The 25,988-nt window shown below is 30.9% G+C and overlaps 2 protein-coding genes across 4 annotated transcripts in view; both read left to right on the plus strand.

Moving 5' to 3' along the window:
- LOC110991966 (cardioacceleratory peptide receptor) overlaps positions 1-13,104 on the plus strand; it is a 30,235-nt gene extending 17,131 nt beyond the window's left edge. Inside the window, exons 7-11 of one of the 2 annotated variants that reach the window (XM_022257576.2) lie at positions 915-1,010; positions 5,052-5,232; positions 9,510-9,642; positions 11,928-12,073; positions 12,533-13,104. In XM_022257576.2, the coding sequence (XP_022113268.1) occupies positions 915-1,010; positions 5,052-5,232; positions 9,510-9,642; positions 11,928-12,071 (554 nt within the window). In that variant the 3' untranslated portion in view covers positions 12,072-12,073; positions 12,533-13,104. Of the gene's footprint in view, positions 1-914; positions 1,011-5,051; positions 5,233-9,509; positions 9,643-11,927; positions 12,294-12,532 lie in introns of those variants that run through there. The other variant, XM_045631642.1, reaches the window with a different exon arrangement.
- A 9,763-nt stretch (positions 13,105-22,867) lies between these two features.
- Positions 22,868-25,465, plus strand: LOC110991963. Of its 2 annotated transcripts, none has more exons than XM_022257572.2 (4): positions 22,868-23,023; positions 23,820-24,032; positions 24,543-24,667; positions 25,415-25,465. In XM_022257572.2, exons 1-4 carry the CDS (start codon positions 23,011-23,013, stop codon positions 25,439-25,441), a joined length of 378 nt encoding a protein of 125 aa, XP_022113264.1. In that variant the 5' UTR covers positions 22,868-23,010; the 3' UTR covers positions 25,442-25,465. The 2 variants fall into 2 exon arrangements, with proteins under 2 accessions (XP_022113264.1, XP_022113263.1); XM_022257571.2 differs by having other exon boundaries at positions 22,986-23,023; positions 23,727-24,032.
- The last annotated feature ends 523 nt before the right edge of the window (positions 25,466-25,988 follow it).

The following is a 25,988-nucleotide window of genomic DNA, read 5'->3' on the forward strand; positions in this document are numbered from 1 at the left end:
TTATTACCGATATCTGTCATGTGACGGGATTGAATTTCAATAGGCTTCGGTTATAACATCTTATTACAATTGTACATTTTTCAAGTGTACATATACGTAAATATACACATTTTATAAAACAAAAACCGTGTTATGACAAAGAAATTTTAGACATAAAATTATAGTAATAATAATAAAAGCTTTTTATTTCAGATACTTTAAATGTAAATAAATTTATATTTCTATCAAATTATTCTTATTAGATCTATTTGTTATACAATTTATTGGCAAAAGCCTTCTCCACATTGCTTTGACAGCTGCCACTCTCTGCCATGTACCAACTCCTGTTTCCTTAATCTGGTTTACCTTCTAAATTGTCTTTCTCTTTTGCGTTTATTGTATCTATCTTTATCTATTATTCTGTTAATCTTACCTACCTATGTGCCTCACCCATTTCATGTTGGTAAGAATAATAATAGAAAGCAACAAATTTTACGTATACTTACGAAATCGCAAAAAAAATTTGATTGGCTTTACGATTAAGTTTTTGTGTATACTAAAATATTTATAACTAAAAATATTAAAATTGTAAAATTTAGAAAGTAAACTTTACTTCCCAATTTTTTTTATATATCTCTTGTGTGTTGGCCAAGAGGCTTGAGGCTTGAGGTCGTGCGTTCGAATCACGGCTTGCACCCTGCACCAATAGACTTTTCTTCCTCTGAGCGCCTAAAACACTCGCTCATATAAGAAAGAGATAGTGAGTAAACCAACGTGACTAACGACAGCCACAGACGGCTGATATAATCTTATTAAGAAAAAAAATATCGAGAACCAGATACAGAAATCTCAGACCAAACTCCGTTGATTGTCGTACCATTTATTATAAAGAACTTTAAAAAATATTATTTGTGGTAATAAAATATGTATTTCAGATAGTGATGATTTGGACAGCAGACGTGCCAGCAGCCGCGGTATAATTCCAAAGGCCAAGATTAAAACCGTTAAAATGACGTTTGTTATAGTTTTTGGTAAGTTTTTTTATATCTGTTCTATATATATTTTTTAATATATAAATCAAGCGATCAGCTGAAAAAAAAATCAGCCTTAATCGAAACTAAATTGCGTTTATCACGGTGCCTTGAACTTTGTTATCATTTTAAAAGTAAATCGTATTTATGTCGTAGCCAACTACCTTAATTATCCGTTCAATTAAAGGCCTAGCCATTTAATTAGCGGTCTGAAAGATGTTCAGCCAGTTAATCAAACAGCTAGGCAAATGACGTGGAGCGATGACGTTTCATTATTAGCCTGTTGACTGGTAATTTTAATTTATTTCCACTTTTTGCCACTGTCAAACTCGAAACGAAACTTTAATGAAATACAACACGTAAAATTGAAGAGTGTAATGACAATAAAAATGTAAATTTGACTCAAGCAATTTAATTTTAAAAGATTTTTTTTTTATGTCATATGTTTTAACTTTTTTATTTCTGCCAAATAATGTATCTATCGTACGAATGGCCTAAGCATTAGCCAGCCAGTTTATTAAATGTTGTAACAAACGGTACGGCTGAATATCTCTCAGGCCGTAAGTCAAACGGCGCTGTTCAGTTAAAACGCTAGGCTGTTAATTAAACGGATAATTAAGCTAGTTGGCTACGACATATACATAAAATATTATAACATTTATAAACACATTAAAATATATTTAAATGTTATATTTGCGTGCAAGGTTACGTGGTGAATTTACAAGCTTTACTTAAAGAAATGAGATTACTCGATTAGATTTCAGTTCCTACATATTCTTTAAGTAAAAAATATTATTTGTCAAGTATAATACTATATTTCTTATAACTGAACTTTATTGGGTTTTAAGCTAATTAATTTCATCAAAGTCTTCATATTCTTAATCATGTCACTGTGAAAAACACACCAATTCCTTTGTGAACCAACGATCATTATAGTTTAAAATCTGACCTTTTCTTATATGAATTTGTGAAAAACTATAAATTTTACTCCGTGAATTCAAAAACCAAATTCATCACACTAAAAGCATTCATCAATGTTAAAGAAATTCCGACCAATATAAATGGAAAATTAATAAGCGTCTAGAAAGTTGACGAGAAAAACAAAATCATGGAAACGTCAAATAACTCCCCGCTATACGTATTCGCTTCATTTTCTCAAAGGGCCCTTTGTGTAGATTTATTGATAGTCAACTTATATACGACCCCAACGTTTCGAATTCGCTGACATCAATTATTCGTTATTATATTTTGTTTTTATTGTACAAACATGATGTCACATAAATTCAGGAATCGTTTATTTTATTGAAAAAAGCAGGCCTCATACATGTGGAACTCCTATGCATCAATGATGCATATATATACTTAACACAAGCGTGGTGAAGGAAATCATCGTCAGGAAGTTGGTGTTAGAAACAGAGGCTCAGCTATGCCCTAGGGCATTCTAGATAGTTGGGTGTCTAATACTGAAAAACAGATGTAGTCACTCAATGGGACCCTCTATATAAGTATTTGTAAAGTTCGTAATACATACAGTTTTTTTATCATATAAACAAATTGAAATAAAAATTGAATATTTTATTGCAATTAAAAAAATACTGTAATCACTTAAGCAGCTTAACTAGTAAAGTAATACATTATAATATTTTTTTTATAATTAGATGATTCTCCTAGCAAGGGCTTTTGCTACTCTTCGGCATATATTTGTGATTGACTGCTGACTAACCCTGTGTAAATCTTGAACCTTTAACAAGAACCTTTAAAATAAATCAGATCTAATTACGCCATTTTTATCTTATACACCCATTAAACTAGGCCTTCAATGCTTAAATAGCATTGTACAAGTCTTCCTACAAACAAAACACTTGTTGTAACAGTATACATCAGACTTGCCAAATAAGGAATTATTAGTAACATTTTTCTTATAACAGACTTATACGATGAGCATAAATCTTAATTAGCAAGACTGTAAATGTCGAATTTAAACTGTCATAATACAAACTGATTCCATAAGGTAATAAAGGAAGATAATATATAAAGGACAGATAATATACAAAGATTTATTTATAAATACTCAATAACTTCTGTTGTTCTCACCATGCACAACATAACCTGGGGTTTAATTATTGTATATCTACTTACATATTTATTTTATAAATAATTCTAATATAATACTAACCATAAAATATAATAACTAAATATATTATTAAAAGAAGTCCCTTTAGGCAAGGTTCCGAGGATACTGGCAGCGTTCCCCCTTTGAATAGCTATTTATTGTATTGAAAGGCAAATCTTTGTATAGTTACATATAATAACGACAATAAAACGACATTACCTAAACACGAAAAACTTTCTTGCAAATAATAAAAATCTCAAAAATGGGAATACAACGTCACTATCGCAGTGCCAAAAAACAATTTTTCAGTTTAGACGCTTAAACTTTTATCCATTATACGATATCTTAATCGCTTGACAAAATAATATTATAGCCTATTTTGAAAACTTATAAAAGCTATGAAAATAAACATGAATAGCTAAAGCTCAGCCATAAAGCCTTTACGATCGCTTCCATTATGTCTAAGTGGACAAAATTGTTATTCTTACGGTTTTACTATGAAACACGTCAAATTAATTGACCCATAAAATTTATTGATTCTTAACAAATGCCCTCTTTAGTTGTATTTGGCACTTAATACAATATTTGGTACAATGTACCTACATATAGAACTTATACATTAATTTTGTGACAGTACTAAAAATACAAAGACGTATGTATTTTACGTGGCCATCACGCATATGTACTGTTATATCGTTCGAATACAGTGATATGAAAATTATAATTGTAAATAACTTAGTACACAGAAAAAAATATCTTCGAGACTAAACGTAACCTTTTTCTCTAATACATAGTTTCACTTATGTTCATCTTGGATGCATAGGTTCAAAAACACATTTGGACTCTGATTATAAAGATGGTTCGTTAAGCTTGATTGTAATTGATGAATCGGAATTACCATGAACGAACGCTCTTAATAATTAATAATTTGAATTCAACTTTAAAACGCAAGAAAGCAATAAAAGGATACACTTATAAATCTTTTATGTTAGCGCCTTTGATGTAAACTACAGATTACATTTAAGCTCATTGGTGGCCACAATTAGACTTTAAATACATTTGGATTGTGTGTCTCGGATATATAGATCCCATTTATGTCTTAAAAACGTCAAAGTGTGCCTGGAGTCACTATACTCACGTACTCACATAACGTTGGGTGTACCGCGAAAGAATCTTATAAATTCACAATTTCAATCGTGACTCGACTTTTCATTTAACCCTTCAATACTTTTCTTTTAAATAACAAAAATACATTCTAAAACACACAATTTGATCTAGAATATTTTGGATTTTTGGAGTAGAAAATATAATGCTCTCAACTTATTATTTGCATATTGTCTAAGTTTTTTCTGTTTTTTTATAATATATGTGCAATCTATGAAAATTAATGGTTTCTTTTCATTGTGTAGAGAATCGCAACGTCCAATGCACCACAATACATCAAAAGTGCATTTGGATTAAAACCGTTTTTAAATATTTAAATAATGTTTTATTAACCGATATACATAATATAAATAGTACAAGAAATACATACAAACAAGAAGGACGCTTTATCGCTGATAAGCGATCTCATTTTTAAGAGGATTTAAAATTACCAGAGAAGTGTAGAAATGCGACAAAGGAAAACTGGTGTTTTCCTAGTCGAGTACAAATACACTACATTAATTCCGCAGTTAAATTTAATTTCTAATCTTTAATTTTAACAACAAATTTCTAAATCATCAAAAATCTATTAATATGATTGACGATTAAAAATTTTTAGTTAAATTTATATAGAATATTTTAAATACGGCAGTGAAAATTAACATGTGGTACAATTCTATACAAATAGGTAAAAATATTTGCGTATACTTTAAAAAGGTCATAGAAATAATCTACTATCTTGCGTCCCATAACAAAGTAAGCTTCAAATGTTTATTTATTTTCAGTATTCGTTCTATGCTGGTCGCCGTACATGATTTTCGACCTGTTGCAAGTATACGGATACGTCCCAGATACACAGGCGAACATCGCAATCGCGTCATTAATTCAGAGCCTTGCACCACTCAATTCAGCTGCAAACCCAGTCATCTATTTCATATTTTCTAACCGGATATTTCTTAGCCTAAGGTAAGATATATAATGTTATTTAATTTAGTTCACTTGCAGCTGAGTTTCATATTCGGACGCTACGGCAGAATACAAGATGATACAGAGCGTTTCTAAAGGCAGTTTTCTTTTAAAAAATCTTCTGAGTATTTCCGGACCAACTCGATTGATCTTTAAGAAAAGAGCCTACCAATTCTTAAAAGGCCGGCGACGCACTTGCATGTCTCCTTCTTCCAAAGATAAGCCGGGCAGGATACCTCCTATAATATAAAAAAGGTATTGTATATTTTGAAAAATAAGTTTGCACTATGCCGCTCTGAAGCATGTTATAAACCAGTCCTATTTCCAACAGCGATAACAATTTGGATAATATAATTCTCTCAATATCAGTAGCGCTGTTTTTGCATCCTTGATAGCAAGTTTTTGTAACTCAACATGGAACCCACGATTACTATTCCAATTAGAAGGTTCAGAGTAAGGACTCAGATTGTGGAAATAATAGGAGTATTAATGTATTAATTGAATTTTAAGTTACTATTACTATAATTATTGTTTTTAAGTTACTATGATTTAAATTACTTATGAATTTCTTGTATTGATAATAAAAATCATTATTAATTTGAAATAGTAGTTTATATAAAATTATTTTTTGTAAAAATTGTGTCGGAAATTGGCAAATCAAATAGTTTTTAAGCGTACATTTTTAGGAATGTTAAATTGAAATAGCATAAACAATTTAAAACCTAGCAAACCATTAATATAATTTAAAGAATAATAAGAAGAATAAAGGCTTAATTCCATTGTTCTGAAATATGTTTAAAAAGTGACTTGTTTAGGCGTAGGACAGTCGACTGATATATTCCTCAACAAAATAGTCCCTGATTAAGCAAATATACAATTCTAGTAGTACATACTTATTTTGCTATTATTAATATATTTATTAATCTTACTTCTTAATAAATTCCTTCCCCTATCTACGATTTAAATGATTTATTGTTAATTGTTGTGAACGGTTTTATGGTTTCATTACCCGAAAGTCCATGAAATATTTTTGCCGATAAAGAAAAGTTTCTTACTGTTATTCTAAATTCGGGTTAATGAAAGGAAATTAATGGTTTAACTTTGTATTAAGTTTAAAATTATTAAGTGCTATATTACAATTGTTCTAGAAGTATTTTTGTTCCATTTTGAATTTCTAAGTTACTTATAGACCATTGTTTTTTCTATAATTAAACAAAATAATTAACTAATTAATAATAAAATTTTGATATAATATATACACCATAATGTCGTTTTAAAAAATTATATTTTTTTATATAATATAATATTTTTATATTCCTGTCTTTACAAAGACCTGTACTAATAGAAATTTATTTGTAAAAGCATTCAGAACGACACCAATTCTTCTTCCTTGTACAACTGTACAAGGCGCTCGAATTCGAAAAGATTATAATTTGTTTGACCTTTTTTCATATATATATATATATATATCGCACACCCAGATCAATACTGCACTAAGTCAAAATATAACTTTTTTGGGTATCGACTAAAAACTGTTGTATCATATAAGATGTAAAGTTATTAATAAGATTTTTTAAATATTGTGTGAATAATCAAATGCTTATCAATATGATATTAGTTAATTACTGTAAAAAACTCACATAAAGTGTTTAATCCTTACTTTTCGAGTTAATTCACTGTTATAAAACTATTGAACCAATAAAATAAAAATTATTTCTATTTACTCCGTTCTTACTGATTGATTCTGAAATAATGCAGTGTAATCCTATCATAATATATTTGGTCGTAAATATTCAACAAAGAATTATCTGTTTCAATTTCAAGAATGTATTCATAAAACAGTAAATAAAACAATGGAATCCATGAAAATCAGCATGCACTTTTGTTATACCCTGTGACAGTGTGATCAGCTATATTATGTTTTGAAGAAAAACAGTCTTACATGTTTGGGGTCGTTTGTGACCTATAGATCAAAGCTAAAAAAAAGCAATCTTAAACCAAAAATTAATGTAACATCACAAGTTTACTTTCATAATTATCTATTGACTACCTTAATCTTTCTATAAAAAATAAAATAATCACAGGATACTAAGATATGAAATTTTCAATTCAATGAAGAAAATTACGTTTCCTGTAAGTGCTGTGCTACTCTAAATTCAATGCTGTCTTGTAACTGAGTTGACATAATCAGTAGGAATAATATATTTTTCAATTAATTCCATTATATCTTTCTTTTTGTTTTCAGCCAGAGGTTGTTTTTCTGTATATGCTTTAAGAAATTGTGGATAAAAGTTTTGATCTTTGTAGCGCCTTCGAACACAAACTTTCCTAAAATTAGTCTCACTGTACGATGTTTTATATAAGAAACTCAAAGGATATTGCTTTTTGCTTAATGTCAATCCACTTGACATGGTTATTGTCCTCATCCACATTAAAATTATTGCCCAAAGATTCCTGAAGGGCTTTAAGGTCATAAAAGTTATTGTGTAAAAGTTCTTTTACATGATACGGCTCTCCTGTTTTCTTCGGAGTACGAATTAAAGTAGCATATTGCTGTGGGCAATAAATAGGAACAGATTTTAAGTATCTTTTAATCTGTTTTTCTATTACACTATGGACGTTGTCCCCTTCGTTTTGAGAATGCCCGCGGATAAAAAATTTATGTGTTATGGAATTAACTCTTAGCATGTTGTTAACTGCGTAAGAATAGAAATATAGTATTTGTTTTTTTGTTGCCGAAAGCAATTGTCGCTGTAGAATATGACATCACATCATTATTAGGATCCTTTTTTGCAAGTATCAACTCAATGTATGCAAGGACACAACTCCCGATCTCACTTGCACCGCGCTTCGCTTCGGTTTCGGGTATCTTCTGCCGATGGGCCTAGTCTATTGGATTCATTGTCAGATGAGCACTTTGAGCTGCTAGAGCTTGATGACGATGAGCTGGAGTCTGAAGAGGTACTTGAGCAGGAAGACGAAGATACCCGTCTAGGTATTACAGGTGGCCGGAAATTTTGTATTTTTCGGATAGAAAAAGTAGGATCCGTTCCGATCCGAATCATCTATAAAATCTCTTTATTACTTTTTTCGGGTGTCAAATACTTTTTTGAAGCTACAATAGATGATACCTCGAGAGCTGATGCTGCAACAGGTGATACCGTGATAGTTAATGATGTAACTGGTGATACCACGATTGATGATGATGATGCATCTAAATTTTTGCTTCATTTTCAACACAAATTTCTATTTTTCTTTGTGAAGTGGTTGACGCAGCCTCGGTTGCCGTTGCTTCCAATGCCTTTTCAAGCAACAATAGACCCCGACCCTTCGTCATCTGCCAAATATCATAATATATTCAATTTCATTCACTAATACTGCATTATCTCAAAAAATATGTTAAATCTTCTTAAAAATAAATTCTAAAACCAATTTTCAAAATTATTCTTTTAGTTTAGATAATACATAGTAATTCTGAGTATTAAAAAATAATATATTGCTCTATTTCCAGAAATTATAACATTATTCAGGTTTACCATCAATAGTGCATTATTTAACTAATTTTCAGCTTTATCAAACAACACTGTACTATTTTTGAATAATTAAAAAAATGTAACATACCCTCGTCACCAATACAGTATTATTTAGAAATACTATCAAAACAGCAGAAGCAGGAAATTCACCAACACTGCATTAAATCTAAATAATTCGGAGTAATTTTCTACTTAATTCAACAATACTTAACCATTACAAAATAATTCACTGTTACGTAACGTCACTATATGCTGTTTCTATAAACGAACAAGTCGCAACTGGAATTAGATTCTTATTCGTGGTACGACTAGGCAGTTATTCATTCACCAAAAGAGACTTAGCACGACATCTGTTGGCTGTTTAAGCAAATAAAGATATGGCTGTCTTTGTGGTATGTGCGGGAAAAAAATGCCAATTTTACTAAATAAATAAGTCGATTCGAGGATTTTTTGACTTAGTGCAGTATTGATCTGGGTGTGCGATATGTTACAGTTAAAACCGGTTTTTAGATAGAACGCTTTATTCCTAGTTAGAACGCGTTTTCACTAAACGCCTTTGTTAAAACTAGAATTAACTAATAATTAAAATAATTGTCAATTGAATATTAGTTATCTATATAATTATCTATATAATAGTGTCTTATCTATATAATGCGCGTAAATAATAGTCTAACATTTTGTATTTTGATATAATTAATTTGGTTTATACACAATCGTGAAATATTTATATAAATTTTTTTATAGAAACATTCCGCCTTATAAGTGGGTGTGGTGTTTGATGGCTCGCGGAGATAGCCCGGCTGGAAATGAGTCCCGTGCGCACACCGAGTTGCTTACGTCATCCCACCGGCGCACAAGACATGATCTTACTATTCGGGTAAATTTACATCATGAATTAAATATAGTTTTTGAAAAAATAATCTTATTTACTTTTTGTTCGCACTTTACTATACAAATAACTTGTATAAATAGTGAGTCCAATCCAAATGTATTTAAAGTTTAAATGTGGCCACCAATGAGCTTAAATGTAATCTTTAGTTTACATCAAAGGCGCTAACATAAAAGATTTATAAGTGTATCCTTTTGTTGCTTGCTTGCGTTTTAAAGTTGAATTTCGAATTATTAATTATTTAGAGCGTTCGTTCATGGTAATTCCGATTCATCAATTACAATCAAGCTTAACGAACCATCTTTATAATCAGAGTCCAAATGTGTTTTTGAACCTATGCATCCAATATGAACATAAGTGAAACTATGTATTAGAGAAAAAGGTTACGTTTAGTCTCGAAGATATTTTTTTCTGTGTACTAAGTTATTTACAATTTTAATTTTCATATCACTGTATTCTAACAGTGCTGGGCTATTTTTTTAACTTGTGACTCTCATCCATGAGGTTGTTGGTTCGATTCCCAGCCACTAGTTTCTATATGACCATTTAACCCTCGCTAGGACGGTAAAGGAAAATATCGTGATGAAACCGTCATACCTTAGATCCAAAGAAGTCGACGGTGTGAGGCACAGAAGGCTACTTTTCCATTAACAAAACTAAGAGATCACGAAACAAGTATGATGCCCAAATCTAGATGGTTGTAGCACCATTGGTTTTTATTACTCAATCAATACAATATCTTTCTTAATGTCTTCATCTAAATGTAATTTTTTGGAGGCTTCATTGTATTTCTGTCTTTGTCTACCCTAACCTAAAAAAGAAAAACGATATTAATTTTTAACAAAAACTGTAGAATGTGATTTGATAAATTGGAATGTTTACCAAACGTTTCCATGTCACAAGCTTGTTCCTTGGGATTATCCCGACGTCAAGGGTAATTTGAATATTTGTAGAAGCGAACTCATTACATATTTATGAAGCAGTTATTTTTATTACCCATTATCCTATTTACCGCTTTAGATGCGGTAATGTGCTTTACATTATGTAAAAATATAATACACCGTTTGTAAACGTGTCATATCAGACAACTTACTTCCTGTAACCTTTCATTCTAAAAAAAATCAGTTGCGCTACAACCTCTTTAGGTTTTGGCCTCAGATGTCTGAATCTGTCTAATTATCATTTCTAAATCTAATAGTCAAGATCACCTAGATAAGCCTCCAGTGCCTGACGCACATCGTCGAAATTTGGGTCTAAAACATGTCAGTTTCCTCACCATGTTTTTCTTCACCGTTCGATCAAATGTTAAATGCGCACATAGAAAGAAAGTCCATTGGTGCACAGCCGAGGATAGAACCTACGACCTCTGATATGGGAGTCGCATGCTGAAGGAAGGCTAACACTACACTTCATTCTAAAAAGCAAACATGTTTCTTTTGTAAAAAGAGAATCAGAATCCAGTCACGCTAAGCTATTTTGAAATATCATATCATAGTTTGGTCCAAGGCTTTGAATATTTCCTTCACACATATTTTATGGTTTCCTCACGATGTATTTCTTAAAAGGGCAAATGCTAATTGCGTATATAGAAAAATCTGTGTGTTGTAAAGCTTTTATGAAAAACATAGCAGAAAACACTTTGGCCTTTTGTGAGCCTTAATAAATGGTATGTCTTCCGTCGTGACATACTTAATTTATAAAAAATCTCTGCCTCTGACAAAATATTCTAAAGCAAAACATTTATGTATTCTTATCACAATCTTATGTGTGAGAAAATGTATTCAAACGAAAAGGGTGACCAAATCTTTTAGATTTTTTTCTTACTTTTTAAGTATTCGTGAAGTTGTATTTAAACGAATAAATATTATAATCAAATATTCATAAACATTATAATCTAGAGTAATCATCAATAATGTGATTATGAAACAGGAGATATCAAAAATAATTTTGAAAAATATATAAGAATAGGTTCTCAATTAAGTAATTTTTCTATTAAATGTGTGAAATATTTCAGTGACTTCCATATAATTTTTATAATTCTATTAGGATACTCATATAGTGCTACGATCACTTAATACTGCTACTGTCAGGTAGGGTAGCCGTAGAAAACTTTACCTGCCTTAACTGTTTACACATATCCTCGATTTTACGCCTAAGATAAGGATGTTTTTAGAAATGTTGCACACATAGATAACTAACAAATCCTTCTAAATTTAAATGAGCAATATGTATATCCATCCCTTTACATAAATATAATACAATATTTTTAACAGGTAAAGGACGACAGCATCAAATATCCAAACCAGCGTCTTCAAACTACCAATTCCCGCAAAGTTAGGCTTAACTTGCCCGATCAAATACAAATTAACAACAACTGTCATCAGGCATTACGCCGTCGGGACGACACCTTTCTCTAAAGGTAGATTGATTTGTTTCACATGACATCCATAATAATTACGAAATTTGAATTCACTTCTAGAATAGTGTCCATTGATTTTTATGCAACCCAGAAACGAAAGTGTCTGATTACTTAACGACTGATTTAGGATGGCATAGGACCTTTGATAACTTCCGATTAAATGTTTGAAAATGTTACGTGAATAAATAACTCTATAAATCTTTTAATACGTTTATAATATTTAAGTATTATAAAATAAATCACCACCAGTATATCAAAATTATTGTATAACAAATATATATCTTATTTGAATCCCAATTTTGAAAATGTTACCAACCGATTGTATGTTATTAACAAAAAATAGAAATCTTGTAGACGCTTTCTAAGTACACTGGTCTTTATTAATTAATATTAAATACATTCATAAAACAACATTTAAATTGATGCGTTACACTTTAAGTAACAATATTTTTGTTGCAGAAAACGAAAACATATATTTGCTTTTCGTACAGAATTTTACCCACAGATTAGAGACATCCCTGTGTTGTGGATAATTGGATACTCCCACAGATCAAATAGACATATAAAATTTGTTAATTTTTATAATTTTCAAGGATTTTTTAGTCAAGGCTCTTGCATTTTTTCATATTTAATTTGATTTTTATTCCTCTGGCATTAAGAGTGTCCATGGGCGGCGGTATAACTTTACACCAGGTAAGCCTCCTTCCGTTTGCCCCCTGTTCTATATAAAAAAAACTTGATAATGCTCGTTTCTGATCTTAGACGTTTAATCTACACATTTAACACATATGTATTAGATTCATGTGTGTTTATTAATTTAATTACCATCAGAAACTATTTATGTACAGCGTTGTATATATAGATATAAAGTATATATTTCTGAAGTTACCATATATTATTATAGAGAAATAAATCACATCAAAATTGACGAAAATTATACTTTATTATGGAAAATTGCGGCTATGTAAACAAATTATATTTGTTACCAGATTATGATCTCAATAACTAGGCAATCCATTCTTACTTATATAAATGTTAGGTTTATTATTTAAAGAATATTGCTGGATAATTTTAAAAGTATTATCCATTTGTGCGATATATTTGTATAAATAATCATGGTAAATTTAAATAATATTAAAAATATCCAATTTAATATTTAAAAATATAAAAACTGAAACCTGTGTTGCTTTTAGAACTCACTGGAAATGTAATCGAATTTTTATTTCTTTCGCTACGAATATCTGAACTACGCGTTGCTACGATCTCGTTGCTACGAAGTCGTACAAAGCTACGAACGTAACATTTGTATGTAATTAGAAATATCATTGTAGTATAAAAATTAAAATACAGGGATTATTTATATGTAATATAAATAATATTTTTCACATATTGTCTACGTTTTGTACGGCAAAATCCATTATTGTTATCAAAAATGCATGTAGTTGTTAGTATGTAAGAATGTATCTGGCAGATAAACTTAGATGTCACCATAATATCTACTTTGATCAAAAATTGAATTAAAACTAAAAATCATGTTAATAAAATACAAAGTGATTTAAGTATACTAGGCAATAATGTCTAAATTTGTCGTTTTTCACATTGCCATCAAAATAGATTTTTTTTAATATATCGAATAGCTTTTGGACATTTCTTGTACTAAAATTTCCTAATTTCTACCTTTTCTGTGTATATGTATATCTCTTTTAAATGTAATAAATTAATGTAAATAATAATCAACTGTGCCAAATTATCAGGAGTAAAACTCTAGTGATTTGGTCGAAATATATTTGTTTATTAAATGTAATAAATATTGTGTAATCTGTGTATATAAATAAATGTGAATAAATTATATGTTTTTTATTAGTCTCCTAATTTTAAAATATAAACATAAAACTGTAGCTTTTAAGTAGATACACTTTTCAGAAATAAAATATAAGGAACTATCGAAGAAAAAAATTCAATCATAACGTAAGAGTGACCAGTGTCTTTCACCACTTCAATCGTAAATTTACTACTGTTTTGCGTCATGCTATATCTTATCAATTCTGACAGGCTACGACCCGTGAACGTTAATCATAGTTAAATCTTGTATCAAGAGCTGTCGGTTTGCCAACTCTTCAATTTTAATCTATGATTCATATTTGACAGCGCTCTCGACTAGTTGGTGTATTGTCCCGAGTCTACGAACATACTTGTATTTAAGAAACCTTCGGCATAGGATTAGTCTTAATATAATATTGCTAAAATACTTTAACTAAATCTACACTAATATTATAAAGAGGAAAACTTTGTTTGTTTGATTGTAATGAATAGGCTCATAAACTATTGGACCGATTTTAAAAATTCTTTCACCATTCGAAAGCTAAATTATCCAAGAGTAATATAATAATTTTGAACAAAAATAGGGTTCCGTAAGATATTAGGGTTTTTCGAACACAAGGGGTAAAAAATCAACCAAAAAAGTTACTTATTTTGCGTACCCTGCCTAAACTATTAAAGATAGAACCATAAAATGTTCTAAGTAATTGTAGATCTACAAAAAACACACTATAACTATCTATGTCGAGTGAGGCATAAATGATATACATGGCAAAACGACGTTTGCCAGTTCAGCTAGTGTTCATATAAAATTGCTTTTATCTTGCCTTGGACATATGGCATTTCGAAGTAATTATTAAATAAAGTTATACAGCCGTAAATCTCAGCAAATCCAGATTCGTCTCGACGATAAAAACTATCTAAGAGTGTAAATAAAGACAACGGTGAATGCTTTATGTCTGGCAAAGGGATAAGTTTGAATTTTTCAACTCTTATTCAGTTTTACTTAAAGACGGTCTCCTAGATTAAGCGGATTAGGTTTGCTTTAATTTATATATTAGGTAACTTTGCTTTTAACCTGTGTTGCGGTTGTAATTAATTTTGCAATACGTATGTGTGTACAATAAAATAAAATAACGTAAAAATACTTTTAAAAAATAAAGTTTAAAAAATAATGTCGCCCTTAAAATAAAGAGCCCTTCAATAATTTTGGTTTCAAGATAATGAGACGAAAGTGATTTTAAATATTGATAAAACTACAATGATACATATACTTTTTTCTCTGTCTAAATTTAGTATAAGACTTTTCTTTGAATATTTTTTATTTAAATTTTTAAGCTAAAAATCAATCTTTAAAATTCATAAAAACTAAATTTATGCCCTAAGTCTTATATAGCTTGAAAGTAACATAAGACTTTGGGATCGAGAACTTAAACTGTCCGATCCTGGCTTTCAGTTGTAGCCAGTCCTCAGCCAGACTGTTCATCTGGTGGCCACACACTTCAATTAAAAATAAAACAAAGTAATATGAATCACAAAAAATAAGTTTATTAATATTCCAGCACACGGCACCACATAGAAAAGAAAGAAATAATTCTTTCATAGGAAATAATGATGACAAGTTACTAAGTAGAAAAATTAATAATCTTTAAGGGTATTTCAAAGTTATTGTATCTTCAATAGAAGTAATTACCAAATATCGACAAATATAAACCACTTACTAATAACAAGGCGAGCACTTTTTGAAGGGAGAGTTAACCCTACTCAAGAAACTTAATCACTAACTTGTATCTTGTAATTATTTGTTATTGATCATACTTTGACACTTTCATTAACGACCAAGTATTTTGGTGGCGTAAGTAATGATGGAATGACACGTTAAAACGTTTGTTTACATATTAAAACATGTATATCTAAATTAATTAAACATAAATTAATGAAAGATTAATTATCGTGTAAGTATATTGTTCTGACCCGATGTTTTAAATGTTAAAGACGTTATTTAAGAAGAATCAATTTGAAAACGTGTTCTATAAGATTCAAATGTAGGCTGGCAGTAAAGCGATAGCAATCAATAAATCATAAATCACTGTTATTTTTTTAATCAGAAATCGGCCTCATACTACAGCTATGAAATACAATTCCTATTATTAAATATAGAATAACCAAGTAACAATATTTTATTTCTATAAATACAACACATCAAATCTCAGATAAGAACCGTTCTTTTTTGCAAATTCAACTGTCGTTTTTAGCTGTTTTTTACTTATTACTTCTGTTTCCCATCGTTTAAATCTTCTCTGAGCTTCCTCAAATCGTTCAAGATCATAATAAGCTATGCTTAGCACTACATGAAATGAAAAAAGTACGTGTATCAAAAGATCATGTTTATAAATACATTTCAAATTAATTCTGTACCGAAGCTACAAAATCGTTTCAATATATTTAAAACGAGGATTAATTGTAACGAGCCGACGTTTATTGCTTCAAAAGATTGATTGTCAAAACCATGAATGGTGAGTTTCTTAAAACAAAGCAAGTGTTGATGTAACAAGTCGCTTTTGCTGGTTTTTATCGACTGGTTTTTGATCGTGGTGAGATTGTTTTTCTCTAAATTTAAAAACAAAATTTATTTATTTATTTTACTACATTGTTCTATCTTAACAGTAATTACTAATACGATAGAATACCAAAATAACTCCCACACCAACTGTTCTAGATAAAAACATTAAAAAATTAAACTTATATTCCTAAATCTATCTATCCATAACTAACAATATAGCAAGTATCTCTTGTGAATTCAGCCAGTGAAAAGAACGTCTTGGTCAGCGGTGTAAGGCCTAGGTGCAATTATTAATGTTCAAGTTGATAAATAGTAAAATGAAAAACGAATATGTTTTCTATAACAATTTCATATGTAACATTAAAAATACTAATCTGTTAGGAGATAAACGAAAACGAACGAAACGGACGATCTTTTGGTCAACAAGCGTTTTCTCTCAGGCGACTGAAGCTAGACAAATATCTACATAAATATGTTGCTGTACGGTGTATGTTTGTAACTCCCTTAAATTACATTTATTTGTTAAAAATTTTAACTAAAATGAGTAATAATTATACTGTTAGTATTACTTAACTAATTTACGTATGGACTACAGATCCCATATACTGTATGTAACTTTTAAATTAAATTGCTATTGCAATTTAATTCTTTATAATTACCCAACGATTATCATTTTATACATAACTGACACATTTCTGCATCTGTCTAATTGATGTTTGTTTTCTATAGCAGTGGGTGATTAATCATATGTACATATGCTAACATATGGTTTAACACTCGACTTAAGAACCGAAAATGTAGCTATATGTTATTTACAAATATCTTTCATGTATAAAATTTACGTGAATAAATCCTAAAGTTTCACTTTAAATTCGCTCATTCTTCGCAGACACCATGCAGACACCTCATAGCTTATACCACGGATAAATAAAATAAAAGGATTTATGAATCAAGTACATTGGGAATAAAATACTTTTCTCTTTGGTTTCTTTATCATCTCTTTGTTGTTTTGTTCATATGTTATTTATACAGAATCTTAAAATACTGTGATGCTCAACGTCGCGATTGTGCTAAAAAAGCAGTTTGTTAGATTTATTTATCAGACAGGGTGTCACTCCGTTGTAGCAGTAGTATTAAGGGCTGTTTTAAAAAAGGCCGCCAACGCACTCGCAAGCACTCAACATTGAAAGGTGGAGGTACAAGAAAAAAGGTGGTGGTAAAAGAGTGGAGGAAAGTTTATTACCAGTTCTACTCGTCCGTTCTACGCCCTTGATTTGATAAATGGCAGTAAGAAATTAGAAGAATTTAGCATTTGTAATATGTATTTCTTATTGACGTTCATAAGTGTACACTTATTGTGTTACCTATATGAATAAATGATTTTAAATTGAATTAATTGTAATGTATCACTAAACATCACTAAAAACCTTCTTTAGCAACATTTTTACAGATAAATTTTTATTAAAAATATTACTGTATACAAGATTCTTTGGATTGGCCCAATTTTTTCGAAACTAATAATTAATTTTCTATTTAAATATATTTTAGCAATATTAAAGTTTTTGATTTTATTTCTCTTTTTTGTATTTATATTATTACGAATCACTGCTGTTATCACTTGGAAGATATCAGATATATTTTCTGATAAATTCATAATTTTTTTTAATATACATGTCAATTAGTTACAAAACAAATATAAAATTCAATAAAACATTTCGTTATAAATCATAACGACGTAGCCAAATCTTATCACAGCTCTCTCGTGTTTATGAGTTGTCGAAGACAATAAAATCGATAAAGGACTGCAAATAATCGGTGGTGACCCCATTTGGAACGGGTCACGACATTGCATGGGGTGATAGTGTAAGCTATAATTTTTGCTACAAACGTTATGCGATGGGATGTTAAGCTCATACGACACATGAATGAAAAAAGCCTTAAGCCGGCCCGGCCCTTGGATAAAAGAGCAGAATATTACTCAGAGATATAATAATACCCAATCTAATATTTGATATAGAGTAAAATTTAGGTGATTTTCAGGAATTGAAAAATCGAAACATTTTTTAATTTTATAGGAAATATAAAGACATGTTTATCAAATTGATAATTAACAATCATTTATTTAGAAATTAATTATGTATCTATCCTAATGCTCTATTGGAACAGAGAACAGAGAACGTCCACGGTGTCTCCATAGCTTTCGATTTTGGCTTTCTTTGCATCGTCTGCAACTGCACGTGGCCAGGTTTGTATGGAACCGTCTTGTGGATTCCAATCAAACACCAGCCTGGGGATTGGAATCTCTAGAGTTTAGGGTTTCCCTGTACCACTTGCGTAGTTTGATCGGCTACTTTCTCGGCAGCGCTCCAAATCTTGAACGTTAGAGATTTTTTCGGGCCGCCTAGAAGTCGCAATTGGAGTAACTGAAGTAAACATTAAAAAATTTTCAATAATAGCTGCCGCTAGCATCAGTTACTATATAAATAATTATAAAGCATATTCCTAATTTATGTGGTATATTTCGTGGGGACAAATATGAAAAATAAGAGGATGGATGAAGTTAATTATGTAGAATCGAAATATCGAGACATAATCGATATGCACACAATATTTCAAGAAAATTTGTCGAGCCATTTCGGAGTCGTTTAGTTATTTTTAGTGTATGCGTTGCCAGCCTTTAAGGGAGGAGTAAAGTACTAAACAGTAACGAAATAGTCTTGACTAAATGAATACAAATGTTTAATATAAAGCCTAGAAAAGCCTACGAACCAAATATTTCCTAAGGTCAATATTTCATAGTGCCCGATAACTCTGACAGCTACAAATTACTCCACAACTCACTATCAGCAATCTTTATAACAAAAATAAATATTTTATATTGGTTAGACTATAACTTCGTGACTTAGGAATTTCTTCTCACATAAAAATGCGAATACTAAGGAAACTGTTTAAAATATCTACGCAATAGAAAGAGTTTCTGATTTCAATATTTTCCTATTATACCTTGTCATTCTAAGTGGCATCTGACTGATAAAAAGAACTACGACAAAGTTGGATCGTTAGATGACGTCATTGGGGCTCTTTGCAGTGCGTGTCCCAGACAATTGTTGTCTATTTATAGAGTTCATATTTATTACACGGAAACTGAGGCCATACAGTGTAATGCCCGGTTCATCATCAGTTCTTGATTCTATAGACGTTCTGCAACTATTATTAATGTATTTCGAACATTCGATAAAATTACGAAAAAGTGTAACCTATAATGTATAACACTGAAAGGGTTTTTAGGGTGGAACCCTCAAAAAAGCCGGCAACATACAACAACTTGAGTGTCTATGGGCTGCGATATCTGCCTTTTATAGCTATCCCGTTGGATCGTTTGCCCTCCATCAAATAAAACAGGGAAATACCAGTCTGCTTTTTTTATGACTGCTCACTAGAGATATGTTATATATACAATACATAACCTATTTACACTATCAATATAGTCAGCCGCAAACATTATTTTTATTCAAATCGTGAGCGGACTTAGTGAATATGTTTTTCATATAAACCCAGATATTTTACTGAAACTTTAATGTATAATGTTTCGGTTCTATATGAACTAAAGAATATTTTTCATTCTAATGCAGATACATATATTATGTAATATCCTACATTAACGCTATTATTGACGCAATTTCTTTAAAAAAGGGAAACAATATTTTTTTCTGTGGTTAAACATTTCAGTCACAGATATGCGACAGACATTTATTCATTCCACTAATCTTTTTAATAAAAAATAAATATTTTTATATATCAAAATGTACAAAAAACCGGCATTAAAGATACACTACTTAATTCACTTTTAAATAATATTATAACTACGTAGGCTAAAATATTACAAATTCTTTATATGTGTTAGAAAATATATACAATACATATGCATATATTATGTATACAGCGGAAACTGAAACAGATAAAACCCATTATAATCGAACAAAACAACTTCGAATGTGAAACGAAATTTAAAACAATTTCGTTTCACATCCAAAGCGATTGTAGAACTTCTCCGTATTATGTTGTGTCCTGAATGAAGAATCATCGGAGAATAGATCTTGCAAGCAGGATTTTGCAAGAGGGCAAACGGGCAGAAGAGTCACTTTATACTAGGCACTCACATTGCTGTTCACAATCTTTTGAGTATTCGTACGCTCTTTTCTTAAATAACTCTCAGTCGAATTGGTTAGGAAATATTTCGGTGTAAACAAAAGTAAAGCTCTGTTTAAACCTACTGTTTCTCCAGTACGCAATTTTTACTTACACTTTTGAGTTCAATTCTTCTTTTTCATACAACCTTAAGCGTTTATACCCTATGTTCGTCAGATTTTTTATGAAACGGGGCGTGGACAGGTGATCAAGGATCGTGAGTGCGTTGCCGGCCTTTTAAGAATAAGTATGTTTAAAGGACCCTAAGTCAAATTCGATATTTCAATAGATAAATTTACTATTTTATGGTTATCCTAACAAACGCAAACCGTGTCTAAAACTAGACAATAGCTTACAAAGATACTGCACATAAATCTATGTAAATTTCGCTGGACCTGAATATAAAGAATACGCGAGCTTAATAGTAGCTTTCATAATGTATTCCTGCTGAATTTATCATCTAAAAATTGAATCAATTTAAATAATAAAATGATTACATATACATTGTATTTAAACAGAGTACATGAGAAAGGCCCTTGTATTTTTTGGAATGTTTTAAATGCTAAGTTGGTTTAGCTGATAGCTCCAAGGTCCAGTGTTTCAGTACTGATGGCTAATATTCTATAGACGCCTATAAAGGGATATGCCGTCACTACATGTAGGTATAATGTATATATATAGAACTTTAAAGAACTTTATTTCTCATTACAAAACAGATATATTTTATTTACATGAGAAACTTAATAATCATATGTATATATATTATATACGAGCAAGATACACGTCGCCATTAGCCGTAACAATTTTAGTCAGCTATGTTCATTCTAACATGCATCTTTAATGCCTTTTTGAATTTCTCAAACACTCCAATATTGCGAATTTGAGATGGTAATTCATTAAATAATTTAACACCCTCATACCTAATAGATTTCTTCAAATAATTTGTACGCGGCTTCGGCAAGATAAGCAAACTCGCTCGACGAGTATCGCGAGTCGTTGTGTATTTGATTTTTTTAAACGACAAGCAACTATGGATAGAGTTAAAATTAAGTTAGAGTATTTTTATATGCATCATATATAATAGAAACAAAAAAATGTCTAAAAAAACTGATAATTTAGGGACGCTGAACGCTTAACATTTAGGGGGATGAAAAATAGATGTCCGATTCCTGTGAATCCTAACCGTTATGCTCACAAAATTTTACGAAAATCAGTCGTGCCTTTTCGGAGGAGTTTAATTTTAAACGGCGTGACTCGAGCGTTTTATAGCGAGATATATATCGAGAATGTTATCTATTATATAATGAGGTTATCTAAAAATGCTTAAGCTACAAAGGACTCTCATACAGCTTACGAAGTATATTGACAATCTCCCAAAGGGCTAAAAGGTCAGAAACGGTCAAATAAAGTGTGTAAGTTCCTTTTTATAGAACGTAAACTATAGCCTAAGGACGAAGGGCGATCTGCCTTAAATATTGTGAAATTAGAAAAGAATAAATTTTTGTTTCGTTCGTCGTCATCGCCATATGCATTACTTCCGCATTACTCTGGCTTTCATGATAGATATCAACGAATTTCTATTTGGGATTATATTTAAAGCTTTCTAAATTATGGCATAGAATTCGTTTAATTTAATTTATATTAGCCCTTGGGGCAAATAATATGTTTTCAATGTCATAAAAATCATTACAAAGCTCAAACGAACGATATGTAGAGTTTAAACTCGCAGCTCAAGACAATAATTTAATTCAAATTCAATTAATACTCTTCGTGTTACAGTTAATTGTTGACAGCCGAAAAGGTTGACAATTGTCAGTTTAATTTTGACATGTACGTGCCAAGCTGACTGATGGCTGACAAGTAAGTTGTCATTATTGAGAGCACGCGGGAAAAAATTCAAACATATTTTTCTAAGATTTATCTCATAATAGCATTTTACTATGTACTCGATTGATACAAATATAGATCAAAGTTAAAGCCTATCACCAATCTTCAGGAAAGGTTAGTTCATCCTTCATAGGATTCATATGAATTTTATTTACCTATTGTAAATTATAAAATTAATATGTACTAAAGAGTGTAATTTATCGGTATTTTAAACAAAATCAAAACATAATAAACCTTATTTTAAACGAGTCATAAAAATAAAAAATATCTAGGCCACCTACAAAAAAGTAAAGTTTTAGACATTCTAAGTTTAAATTTATTTGCATTCTGTTCACGACAAAACATTCGCCTTCAGTATTCAGCACAAAATCAAATTCAAAATGTTTATATAATCTAAATATTTATTATACTTAAATAGCATGGCCAATTAGAAAATATTTAGATTATTTTTCTACATTGCACAAATAGATTTAAAAAAAACATGGATTCTCAACGTAAGTAAATTTTATTGTAAATCATAAATATTGTTTTATGTCCTTAGCTTGTTCCCGTAGAAAATAACTTTAGAGTCGAGATAAATAGCTAAAACTATGTTTTTATACAGAAATTAAGAAAAATTGAATGCACTAATGAAAATAATTATAATTAATAATACGAAAAATGCAATAGATACATTAGGGTTCGTTCATCTGGTAACGACTATTTCTCGCTTTTACATAAGATTTGAAATTGTCATTTCGCAAATGTACATTCCGTTTATGGCTCTTTAGTATTATTTTTTGTATTTTATGTATTATTTGTTAGCTTTACGGAATAAATAAAAAACTTTTACTTGAATATCACACTGGGGTTAGAGAAAAAAATTGAAAAACAGTTCGACAACACGACTGACGTCACTCTTGATTTTGAAAAACAACTTCACGATAAATGTAGATGAAAGGGTGACGTCAGCCCTCAAAACATGCTTGATTAAATAATGATACTTTTGCTGAATCTGTCATATAATTACATAGCAATTTGAACTGGGGTCACTGGATATCGTATACTGATTGTAGTATATTTGATTAAAGGCTTTTACAACATTATTTCTCTTATGGCTGCAATCCTCAGATGAATCTTCTCAGATCTCTCGTCCCTATTACACATTTTCAATAGGGGACGGCATTATACACAAATATACAATTCTCCATATTCCAGAGAGCTCATATGGAGATCTTTTAGACCTGACAGACACCGCATCATCTTCGTCACATACAGGACTATTTGAAACTAATGAAAATATTGTGCTAGAGCTTCACGACATCAAGAAGGGAGGCCCTACACCTCAAACGGAAACGGCGCAGACAGACTCGAAAAAGAAGAGAAGAAAGAAGCGAGCCCAACCAGCAACTGATAAAAGTACAACATCTACGTCGAGTGCTGCTTCAGATAGTGGACCCAAGATTGAAGATCAGGGGAAAGAAGAGTTCTATGATGCCAAGGGAAGCGTGCATGCCTTACCAGGTTAGCAGTTTTATTCTAACAATACTTAAACTTAGCTATTCAAAATATTAAGAGATTGGTTCTGTGCTAGTTAAGTTAAGTAAAAGCTTAGATCCAGTTAAACCAATTAGACTGGTTTCCCAACGTGGGGCCCAATTCTATTGTTAGGGGGGGGGAGGTAATCAAAATCGGGGGAAAAATAGAAATCACTGTATGCAATACATGCCTACTTTGCTGAAAGTACTTTTCAAGTGATATTTGACAGAATAAAACTGCAATAGTCAGTTTTAATAACTTTATAACGAATTATTTAATTTTTTTACATAAGGAAACCAAGGAACAAAATACTTGGCTAGTTTTCACTAGAAAACAACGGTGGGAAGCGTAAAATAAAAAAAATATATTCAATGACTAACTTAGCTAACGTCTATACTTTTAATTACTTGTTACCTAAATGAAAAATCTAGTACTAAATAATAATAATATACCAAGACATCAAATTAAGTTTGCTATAAGTATATTATTATTTAGAGAGTCAAGCAAAGCCAGCTGCAACTATAGTTCTCGCACAAGCACACTCTGAACATGGACAAGATCCTAAAGCACCCGTAGCCGAGAGAACGTCTGCCACGCAACGCCAGCCTTCCACTATAACGGTATTACCACATTGTCACTTAGCCCTTGCTCCAGAATACTGCTGCTGCCGCTGCAGGAAATCTTTGCCCTCAACTCTATTATCACCAGTCAGTGATTACACTCAGCTTTTTACTCTTCTACTGAATTACTTGCATCTCGGCTTCGCACTATTTCTCACATTGCTTCAATGTTTCCGTCTTGGTAGTTTAAATTTTTTTGTCCTTATTGCGGTCTCGTGTGACTTGATGATATTAAATGACATATTAGGTCATATTTATAGGTCCAACCTTGTCTTAGAAAGCACACTTAAACAATTGTTTGAAGATTATTATATCTTAATACTATTAAATAAATTGAACTAAGAAATAAATTTTGAATAAATTCAGTCCAATTTATTACTCAGATGAATCTGTTAAATAAAATAAAATGATATGAAGGAATACTAATATTCGAATCGTCGACGACCCGTATACTTGTTCGGTCCAATACCTGCAGCTGAGCTACACTATCGGACGTCAAGGCAGAATACCATCCGTATCATCTGGACGTCCGTCTTCCAAAACCAAGCGTTTTTGCCGCGTATCATCCTTGAAATATACACTTGCGAGCCATCTGGCAATGCCAGTATCCATGCGTGGTAGTATCACTAAGCATCAAGTTAGCTTCCTGCTCGTTCGCCCCCTATTACATAAAAACAACATTATCAAATTATTTTAGAAGTATTTAAGAAATTTTTTCAAAAATGACTAATAATTATTATTTCACAGAAACCTGTAGCACCACCCGATTCTTGATGTGAAGGTCAATGAAATAGAAGAGGAAATACCCTGAAGAAATGCCACTGATCACATTTTGTTAACCCTACAGAGGCGGTTCCCTTAAAGGTCACCTAAATTAGATTATTCAATAAACCGAAGTAATTAGAAAAACGTTTTTTATTTGGGTCTAACCTATATTTAACTAAAGGTGAAATTTCGTAACTAGTTTCTACTGCAATCTTTTAGGATTTTAGCTTTATTTTGCGCCTATTATGAAACGCAATGCGCCGCGTTCCTCCAAACTATTTAAACATGGTGTAATGGTTGCAACTCCTTACAAACGTTGTGTAAAAGAAAAAAACTTGGCGATTAAAAAGAGTGGCGGAGAGTTTATTCCCAGTTCTCTTCCGTTCTACGCCCTTGATTTGAGAACTGGCAGTAAATGTAAAATTAGAAGCATTTAATGTATATTTCTTTTTTTTTGACGTTCATAAGTACAAAGATACCTGTATGAATTTTGACTTTGATTTCCTCAATATATCATTCAAAAACGGCTATCAACATACAAAACAATATATAATTA

The sequence above is a fragment of the Pieris rapae genome, chromosome 16, assembly GCF_905147795.1.
Source record: "Pieris rapae chromosome 16, ilPieRapa1.1, whole genome shotgun sequence".
NCBI classification, from domain to species: Eukaryota; Metazoa; Arthropoda; class Insecta; order Lepidoptera; family Pieridae; genus Pieris; species Pieris rapae.

Bases quoted from the DNA above. Each gene is read 5' to 3' on its own strand.
- LOC110991963 (XM_022257571.2), top strand. The intron at 24,033-24,542 runs GTTAGCAGTTTT...ATTATTATTTAG, and splicing joins AAGCGTGCATGCCTTACCAG to AGAGTCAAGCAAAGCCAGCT. The intron at 24,668-25,414 runs GTATTACCACAT...ATTATTTCACAG, and splicing joins GCCAGCCTTCCACTATAACG to AAACCTGTAGCACCACCCGA.